Source organism: Globicephala melas, chromosome 12 (genome assembly GCF_963455315.2).
Source record: "Globicephala melas chromosome 12, mGloMel1.2, whole genome shotgun sequence".
Lineage (NCBI taxonomy): Eukaryota > Metazoa > Chordata > Mammalia > Artiodactyla > Delphinidae > Globicephala > Globicephala melas.
Window position 1 is genome coordinate 64092727 of NC_083325.1, and position 27103 is coordinate 64119829.

A 27103-nucleotide genomic window follows, 5' to 3' on the forward strand; every position below is an offset into this window, starting at 1 on the left:
ACATCAGGAGATAAATTAGCAACTCTTTTAAGAGTCTGACTTGTATCAATTTTAGAAACTTTAGAAAGGTAGTATATAAAAGATGGTGTCTGCCTTTCCTAAAATTTAAGATTTTGGCTTTGTTGAATCTGAAGTAAGATTTCAATAGACAACTTTAAAATGTAATTAACCTTTTTAAAAGCTAAGTCCACCTTGAGAGGAAAACCACTGGAATTAGCAATGAGAAATCCAATTATAAAAGTTTACATTTCTAAAAATTTCCAAATATTAAACTGAGGTAATAGAAAAAAAAAGTGGAGCAGGTGAATATTCAAATCAGAGATTCTCCAATTTCTTAGCTCTCGGACTCTTTGCATAAGGCCGCAAATCAGTAGTCTAGGGAGCTTTTCAGCTACATCCTAAAGCTCTCCTTTATAAGGAACTCCACACTCTACCTTAGGAAGCTCTCCATTATTAACCCTGATGATAACAAAATCCTTCCACCATGGACCAAAATAGAAATGTTATTTTCTGGTTTTAATATCATCAAGCACCCCATGGTATTTTCAGCACAACAGCAGATAGTCTGGAATGGATACTTATTACCCTCAAGCAAGATCTTTTTCTAGTGCATTGTGTTGAAATAATCTCTATAGGTGTGAGAGAGATATTTGGGTCTGCTCCTGAGCAGACACTAAGATAATCTGAACTGACTGTTTTTATAAGATTGCCTTTAAATGTTATCATCATGTCATTTCAACTTCCCTCCCTCTAGGTTAAAAACACTACTAAACCAACCACAACAGAATTTGGTTTACATAGTCAAATCTTTCCTACAAATTACCGAAGGAGGTACTGGATGAAGCAGATCCCCTCTACCCAACACCATTCTTAGCACTTCTGAGAGAACCAGTGCCCTCCATTCCTTGAAATTTTTATAACTACTTTTTTGGAAATAATTTTTAAGTATTTTTGTGTTATTTTTAACATAACAGGGCTTTACCATATTCACACTTTGTGCAACCATGATAACCATTTAATTCCAGAACACTTTCATCAGCCCAAAAGAAACTCCTTACCCATCAATGGTCACACCCCATTCCTGCTCTCCCCAGCCCCCAGCAACAACTAATCTACTATCTGTCTGCATGGATATTACATATAATTTGCCTGTTCTAGACATTTCATATAAAAATGGAATCATATGTGATCTGATTCTTTTGTACCTGGACTCATTCAGTATGCTTTCAAGGTTCATTCACGTTGTGGCATGTATCATATTTCATTCCTTTTTGTGGCTGAACAGCCAATGGCAAGATATACCACGTTTTGTTTATCTACTATCAGTTGATGGGCAGTTTGGTTGTTCTCACTTTTTGGCTATTGTGAATAACACTGCTATGAACATTTGTACATACGTTTTTGTGTACACACGTTTTCACTTCTCTTGAGTATATACTTAGGAGTGGAACTCCTGGGTCATAGAGTAACTCTATGTTTGAGGAACTCATGGTGATTCATGCAATTCAGTCCAGCCGCATGGCCATTAATGGGTCAACCAGTGAAAATGTTATTTCCATCAGTATCAAAAGGCTTTCTATAAACAACCAGGAGTAACATCCATTACTCTCCCCAGCGCTGTGTGGCATGTCACACTAACATTAAAGGAAACTAGACTTATCTAACACAACTGGTTTCCTGGTAGTTCATGCTTTTCTGGCTGCCTCCAAACCAAGTGAAGCTACGTCTGCGAATCATCATGGGGAGGAGGGGGGGTTGCTGGGAACAGCGACACTGAAGAACAGTTGCTTACACACAGGGCCTCTAGAGCATCTTTTGGTTCAATTGTCCTGTTTCAGGCACCAGTCAATCAGGTCCAAAATCTATATATTTTCAGCAGATTGATTTTTTTCAATTGAAGCATGGCTGATTTACAATACTGTGTTAGTTTCAGGTATACAACATACTAATTCAGCATTTTTGCAGATTATATTCCATTATAGGTTATTACAAGACAATGGGTATAATTCCCTGTGTTATACATATATCCTTGTTGCTTATGTATTTTACATATAGTAGTTTGTATCTATTAAACCCATACCCCTAATTTCCCCCTCCCCTTCTGAGTCTGTTTCGTATATACATTCGTATTATCTTTTAGATTCCACATATAGGTGATGTTATACAGCATCTGTCTTTGCCCAGCGTATTTTACTAAGCATAATATTCTCTAGGTCCATCCACATTGCTGCAAATGGCAGTATTTCATTCTTTTTTATGGCTGAGTAATATTCCATTGTTTATATACACACACCACATCTTAATCCAAACACCTGTTGATGGGCACTTGGTTTGCTTCCATATCTTGGCTATTGTAAGTAGTGCTGCACTGAACACTGGGGCACATGTATTTTTTCAAAGTAGTGTTTTCATTTTTTCCAGATACATACCCAAGAGTGGAACTGCTAGATCATATGGAGGAATTGCTAGATCTTATGGTTGCTCTATCTTCACTTTTTTGAGGAACCCCCATACTGTTTTCCACAGTGGTTGCACCAATTTATATTCCCATCCTCAGTGTACAAGGGTTCGCTTTTCTCCACATCCTCTCCGACACTTGTTATTTGTAGACTTTTTGATGATAGCCATTCTGACAGGTGTGAGGTGATACGTCATTGTAGTTTTGATTTGCATTTCTCTTATAGAGATGTTAAGCATCTTTTCATGTGTCTGTTAGCCATCTGTATGTCTTCTTTGTAAAAATGTCTATTCAAGTCTTCTGCCCCTTTCTTGATTGGGTGGTGGTTGTTTTTTTTTTGATACTGAGTTGTATGAGCTGTTTGTATATTTTAAATATTAACCCCTTGTCAGTCGCATCATTTGCAAATATTTTCTCCCATTCCATAGGTTGTCTTTTTAGTAGATTGAGAAACTAAGTCTCTAGATTACCAGTTGGCAAACTATAGCCCATGGGCCAAATCCAGCCAGCTACCTGACTTTTTTTTTTTTAAACAACCTACTAGCTAAGAGTTCTTACATTTTTAAATGTCTACATTTTAAATAGTTATGTACGTACCTATATGTAACATCCACAATTTGTATCTTGGCTCCCAATGCCTAAAATATTTAATATCTGGTCCTTTAAGAAAATATTTGCAGACCCTTGCTCTAGATGATACTCAGGCAAATTAAACTAGTCTCCAGTCTTAATACCAGAGATTCCCAAACCATCTTTTCCTGACACCTCCATGAAATTCAGAATTCTTTGATCAGTATGATCATAAGCTTTCAAAAACTCTTCCCATCACATTCTAATTTTGGAGAGCTTCTATAAAATATGATCTATATAAAGCTTCAAGGAAATGTAGTACCTCTTTAGATTTTTAGAGATTAGAAAAATATTACATACTTAGGGATATTTCTAGAGAACAGCTATTAAGCGCTGAAATCAAAGGAGCTTTAAAAACAAGACGATACGTCTATTGTTTTGCAAATAACTTGGAAGCTATCCTTTCTAAAGGGCAAGGAGCTGATCTACACGATTTCTCCATTCTTCCCTCATCATCCCAATAAATCACCTCAGACTATTGCTCTGGGGTCCAGCCTCAAGTCCTGAGCACAATTTTCTTCAAAGATGAAAAGTGGAATGTACATACCTTGTATTAGCTACTCTTTTTGTTAAGTGGCCAATTCCGGGATGTGGAGGTGTTCCCCAGGAATGAAGCCCATACAGACACAGGCTTCTGAAGCGCCAAACAGTAGTAAGAATTCTCTCTCAGCTCTCCGCACTACTCTGGGTGGTGAAAGACAGTCCTTTTCAACCTCACAACTGGCATTCTCTTTCATTATTTATGGCGCAGGCCATCCGTCAACGTGAGACAGAGCAGGAAGCTGCTGGAAGGAGTGCGTGCATCCAGCTCTCCCCTTTGAACGGTCTGCCGCCTCACTGAAGAACGTTTTCTCCAGATGCTGCCAGCAGACACTCTGTAATATTTAACCCACAAATCATCACATCCCCCACCCTCTGAGCTGGGGCTTGTCCTTGAACCTCCCCCCTAGCGAGATATTAACCAAGCTGGCCACTGATACAATAGCTCTTTACAAACTCAGTAAAACCTGCCACACCATGGAACCGATATACTAAAAACATTGCCCTCCTAACATGAAAACATCCACTGTAGGTAAATCTCGGAGGGTAATGCAGGACGCTGCACACATCTCACAAGGAATAAATCCTGGCTAGCTCACTAAGGAAAATATTTTATCAATGTAAACATATCAGCCACACAACTGCACAGAAAATTAGAGCAAGTATATCTTGGAAACGGAGGCATCTTGCAGAAACAGCATTACAGGCAAGTCACTTCAGATCCTGCAATGTCCAGGAAAACTGCCTTTCCTCTGAAGAAGGAAACCATATTGCTGTCTGGTTGTTTCAGGAACCAGTATGGATTTTTAAAAAATGATTCTTGAACTTTATCTACTGTGACACGTTAAAGCCATCTACAGAGCGAAGTGTTTCCAAACCATGATACTGTAACTTAGAAAGATGACTGACAGGACATACTCACACTGAAAAGGTGCTGCCACATGATCGTGTCCGAATCTTAAAGGGAATGAACCTTCAGTAGACTGCTCTCCCGAAATCACCTTCTGAGCTGCGAAGTACTTGGGCTTGAGCACATATTCCTGGGCCTGGCCATGATGAATCATCACATTCTGTGAGGAAAGGGGTGTCACTCTGGAAAGAAACAAAGTAAGGATAAGGAAATTAATAATGGACTTTTAAAGTCAACTAAGAAGGAAAGAATAAGAAATCAGTTAAACTTAGAAAGGAGCATAAAAATTTCATGCAAGGCTAATTTTTTCCTTCAAATACTGTAGTCATGACATATTAAGAAATAATAACACCTTACCCTTGGAAACCTCCAGCATAAAGGAGACTCTGCCTGTCTAGTCAAGAAGCGTAAGGACATACAGGTCGTCAACAGACGGAGTCTATCAAAGCACTGAAAGCACAGCTACCATGAGCCCTCATGCAACACACGCAAGTTATATTTAAGACAAAAACATACATGAACAGGTATGTATATCAGGAAGGTATTAAACCTCTTTGAGCCTCACTTTCCTATTCTGTACCATGGAATATCTACTGCACAGGGCTAAGAAAAAAATTCTTGTAAAAATCTGAACACATAAAAACTGAAAAATATTTTATAATCTTTTGAAATATAAATTATGATGATGGGGAAAAACACACTCATATCATTGTAGTTAACAGTTATTTTAATATTTTATGCTGTATCTCAATGATTAAAACTGTACTATTTAGGTTAAGTGTTTCATAATTACTAGTCTCTAAGAATAATAAGAATAATAACTTATGACAATCTCATAATTTTGTCAATGACACGAGTCAAGACCTCTGAGGACTCCTGAACACGATTACTGTGTTTTCACCCTCCTGGTTGAACCCTTTTCTCTTCTATGACAGTTCTCTACTGCTGCATGTACTGTATACTTTAAAATAAGCCTTCATCAAGATTTAATCACTCCCTAAGGGACAGAATTGAAATCATTCACTAAGCAAGACAAACAATGTAGAATATAAAGAAGATATACCAACTAATCCTGGAAAATGCAAACTTGCTATTAAAATTGTTGGAACAGACCATTTTAGCAGCAAACTGAGCCTCTGGAAGGAAACTTGCCCTCTGCTATAATCTTGAATATTATTGACTGTGACACGTTAAAGCCATCTAAACCGAACAATATTTCCAAACTACCATACTATAACCGGGGTTTTGTGGCACCTTATTAGCATGAGTTTAGCCCAGTCAACCATCTTCCCAAAAGACTGGCCCTAATGAGGGACTATCTGAACAAGAGGAAGAAAAGACACCACGGGTGGCGAGCAAGAAAGATAAATCATCAAGCCACCAAAAACACCCACACAGTGTCTCATCAAAAGCAGTAGCAGAATCTTGAATAAATCCAGCCTATCGGATTCATTCTGGTGGGGATGGATGAGGTATTTTGTGAGACAAGACAACCATTAGAGACAAATAGAAGAGGCTGGGATTAAGGGTGCTTCCCTCTTAGCCAGTCAGTGATCTAAACCTATTACTTGCAACCCTGTAGTCCCAGGAAAGCCTAGGAAAATACATCTTGCGCCTAGATTTTCCCAGACACAATGCCGTGGAAGGGCATTCTCTTTGTCACTGGATGACTGACTTAAGTTACTAAAAGCCTAAAGCTTAACATTGTAAACACTTTTGTTTTGATGATGTAAGTGTTGGTTTGAACTTTAAGTATGTTTGATTGGGATGAAGTAGAAAGTGAAACAGCTGGACACATCTGGTGGTGACTGATAAGAACCACAAGGCTGCTCTGTCAGCCCTGTGGAAAGGGGAAGCCCTCCTTCTCATCTCAGGGGCAACTCGCTCCCCAGCTACACTGTCAACCCCGTCACTATACTACTGGGACCTGCTGAGAGAAGTACAGGCTGACTCCTGTTCAGAAGAGGACAGCCCGGCATTCCAAGAGACCTTGAAGCTGCTACAACTAATTCCTGCTCTGACCACTGCCAGATAAGGGTGACCGCGGGCTCTGCCTTCTAGTTGAGGTCCTCCCTTTCTCTCCCCTCTGAATCACAGAAGTGAGAAGCAGCAAGAAACCGAGCTGAAAGCACATGTGTGTGTGGGCTCCTTTTCCCTAAACATAACAAAAAGGTAATGAACCTACAAGAGAACTGTACCAGGTCTAGAACTTGAGTAACAAACCTCAGCCATCATTAACTAAAGGAAATGAGTAATAGTACTGGTAATGGTACCCACGTCTTACTATAACTATACTACAAGCGACAAACACATTGCAAATATGAAACTACACAGAGCTGTGCTTCCTCGTCCTCCATCTCCGTCACTTTCCTCCAATTCGATTATGTAAATAAATACATGTGCTCGCAAAGACACACAGACACACACAGATGAACAGACAGGCCACTCTGTCTCGTGGCTTCATGCAGAAGCAAAGCCATAAGAAGTGACACCATGTGGGGCAAGTAGAGGCAACTGTCCACTCACTCATTCCACAAATAGAAATTAAGTGTAATCACCATCCTACTCTCCGTTCCTCACTTCCTCCTTCATGGTTGGCATCTACCTTTTCCTCTAATTTCACCCTTCACAATTATTTCCACTTTGGACCATCTCTCAGCCTTACAAATATATATCCTCTTTAACTCTTCTTTTCCTTCTCTTTTTTTTTTTTTTTTTTTTGCGGTACGCGGGCCTCTCACTGTTGTGGCCTCTCCCTTTGCGGAGCACAGGCTCCGGACGCGCAGGCTCAGCGGCCATGGCTCACGGGCCCAGCCGCTCCGCGGCATATGGGATCTTCCCGGACCGGGACACAAACCCGTGTCCCCTGCATCGGCAGGCGGACTCCCAACCACTGCGCCACCAGGGAAGCCCTTTTCCTTCTCTTTTACTCAAGTATATGTAGTGTTTCCTATCTCCCAGGGAAGAAGAAAAAAAATCTCATTCAATTGGGATTTTCTCCTCTCTTCCCCCATCCCTTTACATAAAAAAAAAAAAAAAAGGCTTAACAATCGCTAGTGAAAATCAGATCTGTCATAGCATTATAAATAATTTTTTAAGGGAAAACCAAAATGTTTAAAGAAAATTAGATTAAAATGAAAACTACAGGACCCCTGGTTCAAAATGGATTTGGGGGCACCCATATATTTTCCCTTCCAAGGAAGCCCTAAAAGTTATAGGTAAGGAATAAAAAAAGAAAAATCCAGACTTGACATTTGGCTGTTATGCAATAGGACAGCCACACTAGTCATTAAAATATTGAAGTACTCTGTTCTGACAAACATCTACTGTCCCAAGCCCTTAGTGTTCCCCCCTCCCCCACTCCACTGGACTCCCCAGGATATCCACTCAGTCCCATAAGTAAGAATTTCACATTTGACAGAGCTGGAGACCTCAGGGTCTCGGCTCCAGCATCCTTTCTGATGTGTGGCACAGGTACTGACCAAGGATACTAAAAATGTTTCACAAAGCCCATTAACACATACAGGAAAAATTTCAACAAATCTGTAAGAGAGCAGGGCAGACTGAGAAGTGTTGACTGTTGTAGCAGGAAGGAAGCCATACCTAAATATTTTAACTTCTTTTATCTCAATCTACAGTAAGAAGCACATTTTACATGGAGATCCAGTACACATCCATACATATTTTTTTAAATACAGCTAAGTATTACAAAATAGTATATTTATCCTTACTATGCAAAGGACACGAATATTCTCTCCTGTCACTTTTTAAAATGACAGTCTTGAACTACTACATTGATGTCATGACTTCCTGACTCCTAATGGGTCACAAAGTAGCTTAAGGACACTGGTCGAAAAAAATCGCACAGGCACAGAGGAAGCCATCTTCCCAGGAGACCACAGACATGTTCTGGATACTCAAACCAAGTAAAGCACAGGGTGATAATGAGAAGTAGGGCTGAACACTGGTGTCTTCACTAAGAAGGCTACATATGAAGGCAGCTGTTCTCCCTGATTCTAGCAAAGAGAACATCCAAGGGTCAGGCTTCTACCCCCATCAGGGAAAAAATGAGTCTTCTTCTCTAAAAGAATGGAACTATGTGGTACAAACCACAAAACTTACTCCCCCAGAGTAAGGCCCTCTCATTCTGGTGTTTGGAGATCCCCTAGCTTCAAGATTGGTTTCCCATATTTCCCCTAAAAGGAAGGTTGCCAGGCAACCAGGAGACAGGGAGCTCCAGGAGAATGATCCTAGGGAGAAAAGGGGGAGTCATGAGAATGGAAAACATGATTGAGATTTTGGAGAAACTTGACTATATATACTCAATTGACGGAATGGGAAAAGGGAGAATCCATTCCCATTTGATGCTAGAAACACACTCCTTCAGAAAGCACAGAGATGTTGGCTGTGGACACACAGAGGGAGCAACCCAAGCACCCTATACTGGGCTTTGCCTTGAGTGGAACACCCACAGACAATATTGCGAAGGCTGTAACTGCTAGAAACAACCCATGTGACCAACGTAGGTGATATAAATATACATACCTAGCTGGAGGAGGTTGGAAAATTCTGGAAGAGGAAGAGGAGAAGTGAAGGGAAGATGAGGAGAGCCACTGCCCTCATCTTACAAAATGGAGGGTCATGAGAGAACATTCACAACCTTGAAAGATGAGGTTGACCGAAGAGGAAATAGAGGTTTAAATGTGCTGGTGGAGTATGCAGAGACAAACTCTTAATACTAAACAATGATGTTTGAGAGGTAGGGTGGGGAACGAGAGGTGAAATGAATGAGCTGAATCTTCATCTCCTACGGCAAGCAGTTTTTAGACAACACTTAAAGGGAATAAATCTAGAACTGGCAGAGGTCACTACCAGAAGGAGTAATAGGACTTGAGGATTAAATTAAGGGTGGCGGGGAGCAAAAGGAAAAGGAGTCAAGTGATGATGAAGGTTTCCAGCCTGGTTGACTAGAAGGGTATTTTTGGTTCAAGTCCAAGAGGAAAAGTAAAGGCAAGGAGGTGTGCCGAGTTAAGGCAGTCAGATAAAAAGGGCGAGTGTGTGGGGAAGATAATTATGTTAGTTTTAGAGATAGAAATGTGGGGTGGATCTCTGGGGAGCAGATACAGAAAGCCTGAGTTTAGGAACAGTGATGTTCCAAATTCTTCTAAGGCAAAAATGTTTCAGAAAAACTATGGAACCACACAGTCTTGGAGGCTAGTTGCGCTTAAGTGGTGGGGACACAAAGAAAATCAAGAGGAGATAAAAACAAAACGAACATAGATACAGAAACGATAAGTGGAAGAAAGTTTCTAGATGGAAAGGAGAGAGGACCATCTGAAAATTGCTGCAGGAAAGGCAGGGAAACAAGCAATTGGAAAAGGCCACTGGGTTGGGTTGTAGGTCAAAGCCCCCTCAGCACTGCCACTTTACTAGTGACAGGAGTGGGACTGCATGGGGTGAAACACTTGATGGGTGCTCTACTGGTGACACTCGGAAAAGGAGAGAAGCAGGCCAGAAATCAGGGGTACAGCCAGCCATCTGAAGACTTGAATCTGTGTAAACCTCTATCTTTGTAACTAGAAAGGAAACAATTACATAAAACTTCTTTCCTTAAAAGAAGGGATTAGTTACACACTGTTTACACTTCTGCCTTCACAGTGGCAATTTTTGGCACGAGAATGGACTAAATTTTTCCATATCTCTGCTAAATCCATTATTTGACCTGTAGAGCAGGTGGGAGGATCTGGCAACACCCAAGCCCCTTTCCACTTAAGGAAAGGGCTTTGGACCTCACAGAAGGGAGCCTCCAACAGGCCATAAAATGTTTCCCACAGAAGGTAGGTCTGACATGATCAAACCCTCTCCCCTATGATTAGGGCACTCAGGTTTATAATCAGGATGAAGAAAAACTGGGAGAGGAAACAGTGTTGCCACAGAGAAGTCACCTCCAGTCTTTCAGGGCCTCTTTCTCTTTACAAAATTCAACTGGTCATATGTGCTCTGGTTGTGTTTCAAGTAGCTTAGAAGCGTGGGTGAATGCGCCTCAAAGAACAGAATGCACCAAAGTAAATAAGAAATGCAAGCTGTGATTTGAGGGAGAAAGGCTCTCTCCTGCAAAGTTCAAGGACAATGTGCAAAGAGACGGACAAAGAAAAACCTCCCTCTAGGAAGAGGTCGCTAGGCAGAGTAACACACACACACACAGAGGTAAGGGGAGACAAGTGTTTGTTTTCAGTAACCCCATTCATAGGAAATTATCTATCCAACCAAAAAAAAATAAGGAGGTAAAAGGCTGCTGATGAGGAGACTAAAGGACATCACAGACTTCCAGTAACAGAGTGAGGGCTGGAGCACGCCAGAACAAACACAGAGAAAGTGAAACGAAACAAGCAAACACAGTCATGAGAACAGGAAGAAAGTAAAGATTACACTGAAAATATCAACGTAGGGATAGACCAGTAAAAAGTCCTACACTGCAAATGAGATGAAAAAGACAAAAAATACTGAAAAAATAAAATTAAGGAAGGTAGATATTGGGGGTTGGGGGGCATGTTGGAAAGACATGGAAATTAAGGGAGCTTTGGTGGTCATCATGAATAAACATGGTAAACTCAACCAAGTGGAACCGATTTTCTTTTACCAGTGGTTCTTAACTGGGGTGATTTGACTCCCAAGCAGGGACATTTGGCAATATCTGAAGGCATCTGTAATTATCAGGACTTGGAGGTAAGGCGCTCACATCTAGTGGGTAGAAGCCAGGGATGCTACTAAATATCCTATGACATACAGGACAGTCCTTCATGAGAAAGACTTATCGGGCTAAAAATGTCAACAGTTCTGAGGTTGAGAAACACTTCTGTAACCATGAGCGTTCATCACAAAACAGGTGTCATGAATACCTGAGTAAAGAGCCAATGGCCTCCAGGAGTAGCAATGAAGATGTCCACAGAAATGATGCAGCCAGGAAGACAGGAATTTAGATTCAACAATAAAGAAATTGATAAAAAAACATACAACTTCCACCTGTGTCTTTTGGCAGCCCCATTAAGGCCACAGGAAGGTGGCCTTGTACTCAAGTTGTTTGGGTGGCTTGGGTGTAAGGAATGCTAGAATATCACTGAAAATGTAATGGGATGGCCAAGAAAATAATCACTTTTATTAGAACTCCTCAAAGGAACAGTATAGAATGTGGTTGGAGAAAACCCTTGGAGATAAACTGCTTAGCATTGGGCTGAGGATGTGCCATAAAGACACGATGCAAAAATAAGATCTGGTCGGTCCCTAACCCGCTTTCTAAGGAAGGTGAGTCCCATCTACTGTATGGCTTTGGTTATGCCAACAAGGTCAGAAGCATTTGGGGCCAGACATGAATTGTCTGGGATAACAAGGGAGAAAGGCTCAGGGCTGCACCAACAATTCTTCACACTACTCTCACGGTCTTCACATTCTCCTCTGAAGACATGTGTCTGACCTCAAGTGCTGGCCTCTCAGAGGCACCCTGTGCCCTGGAATAGCCCTGGTTAGAAGAGTCTTCTGCACCTGACTGCTACACGCGAACATTCAAGGAATTCTCCAACCCTCTAATCCGAAGTTCCTAGGAGGGAGGGGACTATAATAAAAGAGCTGTAATGAAGAAGAGACTCTAAGAAGCACAGTGAGCAAGGCCTCCTCTTGGGAAGTTTAATAATCATAATGCTTGGGAGATTTAAAAAAAAATGAAGTGTAAATCAACTATACTCCAATAAAATTTTTTTTTTAAATGAAGTGGACTGAAATTAAGTGCTTAAAAAATGTAAACGGTCTTAACTCAATGAAAAGTCAAAGACTGTCAGACTGAATAAAAACACCCAGGTGTTGTATATGCTGCTTACAACAATTCCATTTTAAATATAAAGACACAAATAGGTTAAAAACAAAAGGATGAAAAAAGAGGTAACATGTTAACATGAGTCAGATAAAAGCTGCAGTGGTGCTGTTAATAATAAGCAGAGTAGATTTCAGAGCAAAAAATATTATCAAGGATAAAAAGCATCATTTCATAAGGATATGGGTCAATTCATCAAGAGGACGTAAGAATCCTCAACAGTTGTGAACCTGATAACAGAGCTTCAAAATACATGAAGCGAAAACCTAAAAAAAAAAAGCCATGAGAAGTAGACAAAACTTTGTAGCTGTAACTGCAGGTTTAGTACCTTTCAACTGACAGAACAAGTACACAGAAATCAGTAAGGATACAGAAGACTTGAACAACACTATCAGCTAGCTTAACCCAATTGACATTCATAGAACACTTTGCCCAAGGGCAGAGCACATGTTTCCCAAATGCATACAAGATATTTACCAAGATAGAACACATTCTGGGCCATATAAAAAATTTCAGTAACTTTTAAAGGGTTTGAGTCATACAAATTATGTTCTTTGACCATAACAGAATTAAATTAGAAATCAATAACAGAAGTATCTTTAGAAAATGCTCCAAATACTTGTAAACTAAAAACCAAACTTCAAAATAACCAATGGATCAAAGACAAAATCAAAAGGGAAATAAAAATTATTTTGAACTGAATGAAAATGAAAACACAACCTATTTGTGGGATGCTGCTAAACCACTACACCAAGGAGTAAATTTGTAATGCTAAACACCTATATTAGAAAAGAAAGGTCTCAAATCAATGACCTCGGCTTCCAAATAAAAAAACCAGCAAAAAGGAAAATAAAACCCAAAATAAAAAGAAATGAAGTAAAGACCAGAGCAGAAATATATTAATTTGGGGGGGGGGGGAGTCAATAAAAGCTGTTTGAGAAGATCAGTAAAACTGAGAAATCTCTGGCTAGACTGATACACAAAAAGAGAAAGAAGACAAGTTATCCATATTAGAAATGAGAGAAGTGACATCACTATAGGTCTAGAAGTTCAAAAGGTCTAATGAAGCAATTTGAAGAAGCCTCCATTAGCCAAAGAATAACTGTGATTGAGTTGAATTATTTGAAATATGTTTAAATGTATGCATTCATTAAAAAAACTAAGTCACCTCTGGAAGATGTTAATCAACTCATTATTTGAAAACTGGTCAATCAACAATTAGCACTACACCCTCATGTGATGGTAAATTTTTTTTTTTTTTTTTGCAGTACGCAGGCCTCTCACTATTGTGGCCTCTCCCGTTGTGGAGCACAGGCTCCAGACGCGCAGGCCCAGAGGCCATGGCTCACGGGCCCAGCCGCTCCGCGGCCTGTGGAATCTTCCCGGACCGGGGCACGAACCCGTGTCCCCTGCATCAGCAGGTGGACTCTCAACCACTGCACCACCAGGGAAGCCCGTGATGGTTAATTTTATGTTTCAACTTGGAGGGTGTTTTTGGATGAGATTAACATTTAACTCGGTGGACTCTGAGTAAGCAGATTGCCCTCCATCATGTGGGTAAACCTCATCTAATGAGTTGAAGGCCTGAATAGAACAAAAAGACACAGCCTCCCTGACTAAGAGGGAACTGTGCAGCAGACTACCTTCTAACATTACCTGCACCATTGGTTAGGTTCTCCTGGATCTCTGCCTGTAGGCTCTACTTCAAATCTGGACTTGCCAGCCTCCATAATCACATGAGCCAACTTCTTAAAATAATCTCATTATATACGGTATATATACATACACACATATGCACACATGCAATTGGTTTTGTTTCTCTGAAAAAGCCCAACATATAACCTGCTACTCTCTCTATACAAACTGAACCTCAAGCAAACAACTGAGGAAAGATGGTTTGGAAAATTTTTCTAGCAGAAAAAGGATAGAATTAAAACACCATATTTGCTACCCCTATTGAAATGTAGTCAATAATCAATAACTGCTAACATCTCAAAAAGAGACAACACATGCCCCATGATGGAAGAGCACACTGCCACTTAGGAAGCAGTCCCATCAGAAAGCAAACCTGAATGTGATCAAGCATCTAGACCTACACACCACTTACAGCAAATTCAACGGGCAGAGTACATGTTAATTTCCCAGCAAAATCTACAGTTCAGTGAAGAGATTTCAAGGAAACAAAAAAAGAGGGAAGAGGGACTCACAGATCAAAATATTTAAGAAACAAAAACTGCCACGATAAATATTTTTTGATCCCCATTTGAACAAATAAGCTGTTAAAAACTTATGAAACATCTAGGGAAATTTATCTGGATTCTTAATGATAAATTTTATTAATTATCTTAGGTGGGATAAAGGTCTTGAGAGTATGTGTTAAGAGCCCTTATCTTTTAGGGATACTGAAATATATGCTAAATATTTACAGATTGACTTCAAAATAATCAGGGGGAAGAAGAGAAGTAGGCAGAGTATAAAAGAACACAGTTGGCTCTGAATTGATAAGGATGGATACTTTGGAGTTTCTCCATACTATTTTCTCTGTTTTTATGTGTCTAAACCATTCTCTAAGAGTTTACAAACTACAAGTATATGAAATTGTTTAAAACCTGTATCAAATGAGATCATCTATTTACAAGTACTTTGAAAAGTAGGAAAAAAAATCAGTAAAACTAGAAGAAAAAAGTTAAAAAGTAGAAAACACTACTTACATGTAAGGTGGCAATATTGCTTAGTATTCACAAAAAGAAAAAGAGAAAACAAATAGCAAGAGAGGAAAAAAGAATGAAAAGACAAAGAAATTCCAGCCATGCACATCCCCACTTTTCTTCTATTTCTAATTATCAAAGCTACAAGCTACAGACACTGTAAAACTCTTAGAGTAAAACATAGGAAGACCACTCTTTGACATAAATCACAGCAAGATCTTTTTTGACCCACCTCCTAGAGTAATGGAAATAAAAACAAAAGTAAACAAATGGGACTTAATGAAACTTAGAAGCTTTTGCACAGCAAAGGAAACTATAAACAAGACAAAAAGACAACCCTCAGAATGGGAGAAAATAGTTACAAACCAATCAATGAACAAAGGATTAATCTCCAAAATATATAAACAGCTCACGCTCTTTATATATTTGCAGCTCAATATTAAAAGAACAAACAACCCAATCCAAAAATGGGCAGAAGACCTAAATAGACATTTCTCCAAAGAAGACATACAGATGGTCAAGAAGCACATGAAAAGCTGCACAACATCACTAATTATTAGAGAAATGCAAATCAAAACTACAATGAGGTATCACCTCACACCAGTCAGAATGGCCATCATCAAAAAATCTACAAACAATAAATGCTGGAGAGGGTGTGGAGATAAGGGAACCCTCTTACACTGGTGGTGGGAATGTAAATTGATACAGCCACTATGGAGAACAGTATGGAGGTTCCTTAAAAAACTAAAAATAGAACTACCATGTGACCCAGCAATCCCACTACTGGGCATATACCCTGAGAAAATCATAATTCAAAAAGAGTCATGTACCACAATGTTCATTGCAGCTCTATTTACAATAGCCAGGACATGGAAGCAACCTAAATGCCCACTGACAGACGAATGGATAAAGAAGATGTGGTACATATATACAATGGAATATTACTCAGCCATAAAAAGGAACGAAATTGGGTCATTTGTAGAGACGTGGATGGACCTAGAGACTGTCACACAGAGTGAAGTAAGTCAGAAAGAGAAAAACTAATAACGTATATTAAGGCATATATGTGGAATCTAGAAAAATGGTACAAATGAACTGGTTTGCAAGGCAGAAATAGAGACACAGATGTAGAGAACAAACATATGGACACCAAGGGGGGAAAGCGGGGGTGGGAGGGTAGTGGTGGTGGTGGGATGAATTGGGAGATTGGGATTGACATGTATACACTGATATGTATAAAACAGATAATAAGAATCTACTGTATAAAAATTAATAATAAAATAAAATTTAAAAAAAAGCTACAAGCTAATGAGGCAGATATCCTATCTGCAAAGGATGAGGTAACTGCTCAAAAGCTCTGAAAAGCACAGATGACTAAACTTATTCAGTTCAAGGTTTTGATGATTTATTTAGCAAGTAACCATGGAAGGAAATATTGTTAATAACCAAAGTCCTTAGTTTTGTCAAAAATGAGTTACTACGTTTGGTTACTTGGGACAGCATCCCTGCACACAAATTTAAAAGGAATTGCAGCCATCTCCTATTTATCTAAACTAAGAGAGGCCAGGGTAAAGCTAACTAAATACAATCTAAGAAAAATGCAAAATGTAAACAATAATTAAGGGCTCCTACCCTACTGAGGAAGTGACAACTGCAAAGCTTTTTCATCAAATTCTAGGAACCAGATCCTAACTCTATCACTTGCCGTGGGAAGGAACGGGAGAATTATCTCAATTTCCTCACTGCAATATGAGAGTAATGACATCCACCTCACAAAGTTAATGTAAAGACAACATGAAGTGGGATTTGTTTTTTTAAAAACGATTCAGTTTTATTAATTAACATATATTAATGTCACACATAATCTAAATAAAGTCTTTTACAATTCATTGTGTGATCCTTGATCAAAATACAGATTACAAGCATAGAGAAACATTTTCATTCCTCTGATATAATGATCTGAGAATTGTGAGTTCTATGGTTTACAAAATGAAGCCTCATTATTTAGTAAACATGGAGGTACATTAATTATATGACTTTACCTATACTTTTCTTGGGTATCAGTGAGTTAAGTGTGTGAAAATACCTAGCACAATATCTGATGCACACACAAGGGTGTCAGGTTCTTTTACTCCCCTCCACCAATAAGGAGGAGAGCACAAATACAGGATTTCACCCCTCTGGTAACATTAGAATTCATATTCAGAGACTGCCCAAATGTATAGTTAAAAGCAATGTTTGTTTCAAACAATTTTTATTAAAAAAAATTCTGAAGTTATTTGTAAATATTGAGTTTGGAATTTACAGTCCCATTCAGCAACCCTGAGGTCAGTTATCTATATAGCTATACCTACAAGTGAGAGACCTCCACCAGTTTCCAATAGAGAGTCAAGGAACCTAGCACCACAGCCACTATGGAATATAGTTTGGCAGTTCCTCAAAAAGCTAAAGACATAATTACCATATGGTCCAGCAATTCCACTCCCATGTATATGACCAAAATGAACTGAAAACAGGGACTCGAACAGATACTTGTACACCAATGTTCACTGGAGCATCATGCATAATAGGTGAAACGTAGAAACAACCTAAGGTGTGCCCTTTGACAGATGAATGGATAAACAAAATGTGATATACACACAATGGAATATTACTCAACCATAAAAAGGAATGAAGTTCTGATACATGCTACAACCTGGAAGAACCTTGAAAACATGATGTGAGGTGAAATAAGCCAGATACAAAAGGACAAATTCTGTATGCTTCTACTTAAATGAGGTGCCAAGAATAGGCAAAGTTATGAAGACAGAGCAGAATGGAAAAATAGTGGGAGAGAGATGGAGAGTTATAGTTTAATAGGCACAGAGTTTCTGTTTGGGGTGATGACAAAGTTTTGGAAACACAGTGGTGATGGTTGCACAACAGCATGAATGTAATTAATGCCAGTAACTTGTGCACTTAAAAAGGTTAAAATGGCCAAGGTTTACCACTATTAAAAAAAAAAAAACCTATGTAAAAAAGACCCCAGATTCCCTACAACCGAACCCAAAACTAAACAAAATAATAATAAAAAAACAGGGAAGGAAAGGGCAGGTTTCTGACCCTTCCTGTTCCCCATCCTTCAGTATTTCTGGATGATAAAACGTAAGGCTTATTCATCTCAGTCTATTCCAAATATGTTTTTGTCTCCTTTTAGCCAACTGTTTAAGATGCCAATTTTACAGTAACAATCAGGTATATGTTATATCCCCCACATTATCACTTCAGTTTCTTTCCCCTCCTGCTTTCTAACACTCTTCCCTTTGGTAGCTGCTCCTTATACCACATGATGAGATTTCAGCCTCTGCTGCCATAATGTTACATTCTCCAGTGACCCATGTCTTACAACACGGCAAGGAATAAATGGCTGGTTGGCCAGATATGGGAAATAAATATCCACTTGTCCGGGAAGCCTTTCATACCCAACTGCTCATTCTCCAAATTCTTCTCTCACAGCACTGTTAGAGCTATTGTATTTACATGAATTTTTAGTCAACTCTCCATCATGGACCCTAATGGCAGCTGAAAGGGACATTCATGGTTTCTGGTTTTGGATGTTAACTTTGTACACTCCTTCCTCGTTACCTATAAACCCGGAAGAATGAAAAAGATAGTGGGAACCTGTCAGACAAGCTGTTCTTCTACAGTCTTACCTCTTCCTAGCCAGCACCTTCCTTACACTGAGCTCTGAGACTGGCATCTAGAGTCAGGTATGGATACAACGGTACAAGGATCCAAGAGCTCACTTTTCCAGGACACGGCACCCACAGCACTCAAGATGGAGAAAGCATAAACACTGAATCAGATTTTGGAGATTCAAATTGTACTTCTGCCTGTGCCACTGAATCTCTGAGAGCCGTGGATCAAATTCCTCTAAGTCTGTTCCCTCATTTATAAGGTGTAAGGCTCTATGAGATGACCTCAAAAGTCCCCCAGCTCCGAAACTCAGTTATAAGCACATCAAGAACTGTAGCTCCAAAACTGTTCTCTAGTCACATCAAAAAATATTTCATATGGGAAACTATTTTTAATGTAGTATACATGTAAATATCTGTTCAAAGTGGGAAGAGAATCTCTTGGGGTTTTACTTCCCCACATTCAAGCTAACTAAAATTAAAAGGGGAAAGTTTTTTGATTTTTAAAGTGAATGCAATAAACTCTGTTTTTCCCAAATGGCCTTGTTTTTTTCTAATACAACTGCTGCTAAACTAGGTCACCTAAGTAATAAATATTGAAAGCGTTTAACCAAATTCAAACATCTGTTCCATTCCTCTTTCAGGGTTTGATCCAGCTGAAATAAAATATCCACTGCCCTACAGGACCTGCAAGATCTACACCGCTGGAAATGTTGTTTTCTTAAAGCCAATATTACCTAATGAAAAAATATGGCCTATTTCAATAAGTCTGAGGCACAAGGAGGACACAACTATGTGAGAGGCAGCAAAATGCAATCAAGTAAATCTTGCCCTGCTGGATATTCCCACAGTAGGGCAACAGGGCTCATAACAAACCTTGCTTGGGTATGTGCCCAATGTGTCCCCTGCATGGTAGGTCTACCCAGAGAACATGGTGAAGGCAGTGCCTCTCCAGCTCCTGTATATACTAGGAGAACTTTGCTCTCAGGGCTGTTACCCTATTCTGCACTGGAATTTCTAAGCAAATAATTCAAATTTGACTTTGGGAAAAATTACACTGACTTTAGAAAACAGAAATTGGTTTGTGCATAGAGATACCACAAATCAAGTTAATAATTAAGTAAGAGATTAGAAAAGATACCTGCAATGCACGTGAAAAATATGGGTATGAGATACAAAGATCTCTTATAAATTAACAACAAAACAAATGGGTAACCCAATGGGAACAAAACCAAGTAAGAAAATGGACAAAGGACGTGAACATGCAATTCCCTGAAGAGAAAAATCCAGAAGACTGAGAAGATGCCCAACCTCACCAGTAATGCAAACTTAAAACTGCATTTCACACCCACTCTGCCAAGATTTTTTCAAATCACGAAAATGTGGGGAAAAAAGGATGGAACGATGACTGACAGGGACATAAAGTGAGAGAAGAACAATACTCTTTGGCATCACTGGTGGAAATGTGAGTTCTAAGACCTTGGATATCAATCTAGAAAACTTAAATTCAAGATAAAGCTATCCAATGACCTAGTAACTGCATCTTTTATAATTTAAAGAAATAAATCCCAGTACATAAGGATATATATTTAACATGTTTATTGAATCACTGTTTATAACAGCAAAAAAAGTTAAGAACACTGGAAACAAGCTGAATGGCCAATAGAAGAATGCTTCAATAAATCAGCACATTTACAACATTGAATATTATGTAACCATTAAAAATGAGTTTTATCTATGTTGGAGAATTTTCTACAACCTACTTTAAGTTAGAAAATGAAGATGGAGAAACATTCATATACTATGTCCTTATTTATTAAGCAATAATAAATGTATGGACATGGGAAACATAGCACAGCTTAGGCACTAGGTTATTAAGTTATCTATGAAGGGGAGTAGTATGGTTCAAGTGGGGAGGAATGATAGTAAAGGTAAAAAGCAAGATTGAATTTTAAAGCTGTCCATGATTTTTTTAAAAGGTATATGATATTCCAGTTGTATAAAATTTTATGTATACTCCATAAATAGAAATATAGACAGATGATCCGAAACAAAATAACTACAAGTACATCCCATTTTATTGTCACTGCAGTGGTCTTCAAACTAGATACCATCCTCAAAAGGTACAAAATATAATGCTGTGATCCAATAATACTAGAACTTTACTTTTGTTTCTTTGTATTTCTCTTCCTTTTTATCTTCTGTTTAGAATGTTTTATAACATTCATAATATATTAGCTCAAGAGTTCATGGGCTACATATATAGGGTACATACTAAGACGTTTTTGCTGATATCAGTGTACGATCCAAAAGTCTGGAGAGCAGAGTGGATACATTTGAGCAGGATACTTTTTACACCAAGACTCCTTCAGGAAAGTTTCGATCACCTAGTTACCTATGGATTCTGTAGACTTATAATTCTAGATCACCTAGATTCTGGCCATTGTTTCTACTAAGAGTGGGTTACCAGTGCCTTCCTCTTCCCTCCATCCCCACCCTTTCTATCCTATCAGAATTACTATAAGAGAAGGATCTCTCAGAATTTGTTTAAAATAATTCTACAAAAACTTTGTTTGCTCCTGCAACTACTTCCACTCCCCTGAATGTGTGGTTGATCTACACCCACTACCACCACCACTTCCTTATCTCTTACAATCCGATTTTCATATCATCTAAGTTCTTTCTCCCAAACAATTCTGTGAGAATGATTTTATAAATGACCTACACATGGGTTTTTTAAGTTTTATTTATTTATTTATTTTTGCACTCAGAAGCCAGTGCACGGGCTTCTCATTGCAGGGGCTTCTCTTGTGGAGCACAGGCTCCAGGTGCGTGGGCTTCAGTAGCTGTAGCACGTAGACTCAGTAGTTGTGACTCGCGGGCTCTAGAGCGCAGGCTCAGTGGTTGGGACACAAAGGCTTAGTTGTTCCGTGGCATGTGGGATCTTCGCGGACCAGGGCTCGAACCCGTGTCCCCTGCATTGGCAGGCAGATTCTTAACCACTGTGCCACCAGGGAAGCCCAACCTACATGTTTTTAAAAAACTAAAAACTACAAAGCACCATAAAATTCTTGTTCTTCTTGTAAGAACACTGACAGTTTCACAGATCTCGCTATCCTTAAGATCTCTACAGCACTCATAATATATTAAAATGTATGAATTTTACATCTACTTATGCTATAAACCCCACACTATTCCATCTGGTGGAATCTGGTGTCATTTCCCTTGTCTGTAGAACTTCCTTCAGAATTTCCTGTTGGGCAGATCTACAACAAATTGTCTCCATTTTCATTTCTCTGAAAATACTTTTATTTCACCTTTGTCTTTGAAGGATTTCTCTTTGGACATAAAATTTCAAACAGCTTGTTTCTTTAGCACATTAAAAATGTTCTACCACTTTACAACCTCCTTTGTTCCTGATGAGATGTGACCCATCATTTATATCATTGTTCTACTGTATGTAATTTATCTTTTAGCTCTGGCTGCTTTCAACGTTCTCGTTGATTTTCAGCTGTTTTCTATGAAGTGCCTAGGTGTGATTTTCCTTGTATTCATCTTGAGGTTTGCTGACCTGCTTTCATCTTTAAGTTTGTTTTTCACTTAATCTGGGAAACCATCAGCCATTATCTTTTCAAATATTTTTCCTGACACATTCTCTTATCTTCTGAGCTTACAATTACACATATACTATTTGATATTATCCTAACAGCTGATATTATCCTAACAGCACCAAGACACTTTTCCATTTTTCTTGAATCATTTATCTTTGTTCAAAAGAGAATAACTGAACTTGAAGACAGCCTGATCAAAATCACCTTATCTTACTTCCATCTGGGTTTTTTGTTTTCTGTTTTTCTATTAAAATTTCCCATCTATTGTTGCATTATGACCATATTTTGGGCCTACAATATTTATAATATCTGCTTTTAAAGTCCTTGTGCACTAAATTCCAGCATCTCAGTCATCTTGGGGTTGTTTTCTATTGACTGTTTCTTCTCTTGACTATGAGTCCTTTCCCTTTTCTTCACGTGGTCGGTATTATGGGAAGGCTATTATGAATATTATGTTGTAGAGACCATCATTTTCTGAAGAATATTGATCAGTTACTTAGCTAGATTCAAACTCCAAATTGTTTCACTATGGTGTACAGTGGCTGGAACTACTCAGTTCTTTCAGCTTTCCAGCTGTTTCTTCTCATTGGGAACTTTAGAGTCTCTCCATGAATCAGCCAAGAATTTGGACAGAGTTTAATGTAAAATGTTGCGGCTTCCTCTTCTGTGACTCCCTCCGTTCCTGGATGTGTCTCCTCACTTTCCAGTCACTCTGGCAGCCACAAATGCCATTCATCTCCTAACTCCTCCAGCCAGTAACTGCCACCTTCTGCTCTACATCTAGCCATCCCACTATGCACAGAGTGGGAATGCCACCAGGCAAAAACAGTATATGAATGTTAACTTTATCCAGTGCAATTCACATCTTTCAAGAATCAACTTCCCTCCAATTTCTGTCAGCTATCAGTTGCTCTCTGGTGGCTTCAAATATGGATTTTATATCTTGTCCACAGTTTATCATTGTTATCTGCATCAAGGGTCCTCTGATAAAAGTATGCTGCTATTGGCATGACCAGAATAAGAAGTTCCCTGCAATGATATTTTAGAAACATGTTTTTCTTTTTCTTTTTTTTTTTTTTGCGGTACGCAGCCCTCTCACTGTTGTGGCCTCTCCCATTGCGGAGCACAGGCTCCGGACGCGCAGGCTCAGCGGCCATGGCTCACGGGCCTAGCCGCTCCAAGGCATGTGGGATCTTCCCGGACCGGGGCACGAACCCCCGTCCCCTGCATCGGCAGGCGGACTCTCAACCACTGCGCCACCAGGGAAGCCCGAAAGTTGCTTATTATTAACTTACATTACTAACCTGCTACCTTTTTTGCCAGAACCCATTTGTCCTGTTAAATTCTCTTTTCAGGTCTTTCAGTTCCACATTAAACTTCAGTAAAATTCAGTTCCCATATGGGACCCAGGAGATACTGAGTTCTGTGCCCTAATTTGTTGAAGTGTTGAAAATAAAAGGATTGGTAACTTCCTCACTTCTGTGGGATTTTCTCATAAATGCCAAGGCAAGTCCTATGAGATCAGCATTGTCATTACTACTACCTTATATTACTATAATGTATAGAAACACTCTGCATGGAGTTCAGTTAGCTGGCTTCTGATAGGTAACTTCACAGTCATTATTTCTCAACAAAAATAATTGCATTTTTAAACCAAAAAAACAAAAGTAATCTCTGTGTATGTATACATTATACCAGTTGCCTAGATTCTTAAGAATGAAATCAAGAGAACAATTTGGAAACATTTACACTGGCAAACACAGAGCCCACTAAGGTAAAACATTTTTTAAAAAATATTTTGAGCAGGCCTATCTTAGCTGCCAAAAAAAAAAAAAGCCAAGAAACTGTTTCAAAATGCCTGTATTATTCTAACTGCTTCCCCTACCCCACCTCCCAACTGTTTCCACCAGGCAGTAAATAAAATCCCATCCGAGTCCCAGGGCAACAGGCTATCAGACTATCTGGGAGGCAGAACAGGGGCCCAAAAATAAGGAGGGGGGCAGAGGGGCGAGCCAAGAACGTTTGCATTTAACCATCTTAACTGCTGTAAACCAAATATTTGATTTTGCTCACTTATTTCCCTTCAAAAATACATGTGAGTAAAACAAAGGTTTGATTCAAATGTATGAGGGACTGGTTAGAATGTTATGAATAAACTGCTCGTCTGCTGAAAGGTATGTTCCACTTGAGAGACTGTCTGCTGGAGTGAGTGGTGTGGGTACCACATGGTCCTGTAATACTTTGGGATGCCCATGAGGTTGTCTCTTCCTCTTACCCCTTCAGTTTCCTACCTTCCACCTCTGACAGGAATGAAAGAACATATGTAAAACCTAAGTGACTGAAAACATCCCCGTGAAAGGAAGCAGCCCAGATCTCTGAAGCAGCCCCAGAAAGGTGGGTGGGATTCTTTCAACAGAGAACAGAGTTTACTGGCAGAAAACAAGACCAGGAAAGGAGGTGGGGTGAAAAGAGGTTCAGAGCATTTAGGGTCATGGGAATGGGGACTCTGGAGGGTAGCTGCTATGTGCAGAGATCGACAGTAATGAGGAAAGAGGATTTCAAGTTTTTCTGTGGGACCCAACAGCTCCTCAAATGCTTTACCCATTAAGTGTTTAAACTACACTGGAGATAAATTACTGATGTTCCCTGTAAGGCTAAAACTCCACCTACAAAACATCTCTCCACTATTACTCCTCCAAGAAAAACATATTCATCCACTGTTTGCATAATATAGATGAGAACACAGGGTAAAGAGTCAGAAGGAATAATCCAGAAGTCTTAAAGTCTGGAGCTGTCAGCACCTCTTTGATAGGAGCCTACGCCAAAATCCTCAATCTTTTTCTGTGTCAAAGCTCATGTTGAAAGGTCTATGAATTTGACTAGTCCTAATACACACTTATCTTCACAATAAATTTGCTAATTAAAAAGAACACAATGTTATAATGGCATGCCATACACTGTCAGAGATGGAGAGAACCCAGTAAAGAAGAGATCTTTTACGTGGTGTAACTGTAGATAGATGGGCTTTGTGTGAGGGGAGTCTGAGTCCCACAAAACTGTGTGTTTTTAGCATATTCTTAAGAAGCCCGATTTAAAAAAAACTGGTGAAGAACTATGGAGATAGACTACCTACTACGTCAAGTCCCTAACATTACAGAGGAGAAACCTGAGATGCAAAAGAGGCCAACCTCTCTTCTCTAGTCCCACAGCTAGAGGGGGCCCACGCCTGGAGCTGGGGGTGGGTAAGGACTTCCCTCCAGGGGAGGGAGTGTCAGAATGAAGAATCATACTGAAAGTCAAAGTCCAAATGGCATCAAGGAACATTTGGAAAGCTTTCCCTGGAAAGGCTCCAGAAGCAGACTTCTGAAGCTGGAGTGGAGACTGGGAAATCCAGACCTGAGAGACACAAACAGGTGGAGACCCTGAGAACACAGGGCTTCCTTCTGGCAGCTCATCAGGCTCGAATACCCGAGGCTCTTTGTCACTCTTCTTTTGTTTTGCAGCTCTGCGTTATGTTCAGGTAAAAGCAATACTTAGTTTCTACCTGTAAGGTTGCACAGGCAGCATGCATTCCTTCAACTGACATTTATTAACTACCATGTGCCAGAGATGGAGGTGAAAGATGGAGAAAAGATGAAGAAGTGGTGAAAAGGGCACAGGTGTTCACATCAGACAGTCCTGCGTAGGAATCCCAGCTCTTCCACTCACTGGCTGGTAACCTCAGGCAGCTGCTCAGTTTCCGCATCATTCAAACCAAGAGCACCTAGAACACATTTGGTCTCTATTATGACTAGTGTTAACACATTATCCATCCAGAAGGAGCTCACAGACCCGAGAGAGCTGGGTAGAATTAACTGGTTACACTCCCATGGGACCCGAGTTCTATCAGGCATGCACCCAGCACCCACAGGAGAGACAATACCTCCCTCGTCACCGCCAATGGGAGTCACAAGTGCGTGCACACATGCACACAAAGCGTAGTACAAACCTCAATTCATTTAGCTTCCTAGACGTGAAAACCCTGTAGAATGGCTTCCTCCCCAGAGATGTTGCCATCCTAGACCGTCGTCAGGCAGAACTAGAGGGTCGTGGGGCCTGCAGAGGTCTGTCTAAACTCAAGCAGCCAAACCTGACTTGGGAAGCTTCTTCTCGGGTCACAGGTGTTACTGCAAGTCTCTACCCCCGCCATTCTGCCCCAGCTGCTATCGAAAGGGAGGGAAAACTGACTTCACAAGGCAATCCTTTTAAAACCCCATTTCCTCCACCAGCAAGTGCCTTCCCTGTCCTTGCAGAACTTTAAGAAATGGTGTTGTATTATAGTTCACTGATGTCATCAGCTCTCCCTCCATATTATCCCCCTCAAGGTACACCACCACCACCACGCCCCCCTCCTTTGAAGACAGCAAAGGTCATTAAGCAGGTCTGGTCCCACCACCCTCTAGGTCATACAACCACAGACAAGTGGGAATTGTAAAAATAGCTATGCCTCATGGCATTGTGAGAGAATAAAACGAAAAGCATTTTCGTCAATAAAATGAAAAGCATTTAGTGCTGTACCTGAAACAAACTAAAAGTCCTAAGTACCATCAATTTTCACTACAAGAAGCTATACTTGAGACAGCACCCAGGAGTTGAAAACAAAGTCACAAGCATGAAAGATTCAGCAACATCAGAGCCCCTCTGGGGAAACATCAGACCACCAAAGTCA

The 27103-nt window shown here is 39.8% G+C and overlaps 1 protein-coding gene across 5 annotated transcripts in view; it reads right to left on the bottom strand.

Moving 5' to 3' along the window:
* LTBP1 (latent transforming growth factor beta binding protein 1) overlaps positions 1 to 27103 on the bottom strand; it is a 424584-nt gene that overhangs the window by 272366 nt on the left and 125115 nt on the right. For all 5 annotated transcript variants that reach the window (XM_030857973.3, XM_030857970.3, XM_030857967.3 and 2 more), the window contains exon 4: positions 4551 to 4720. In XM_030857973.3, coding sequence (XP_030713833.1) covers positions 4551 to 4720 — 170 coding nt within the window. The remainder of the gene's footprint in view (positions 1 to 4550; positions 4721 to 27103) is intronic.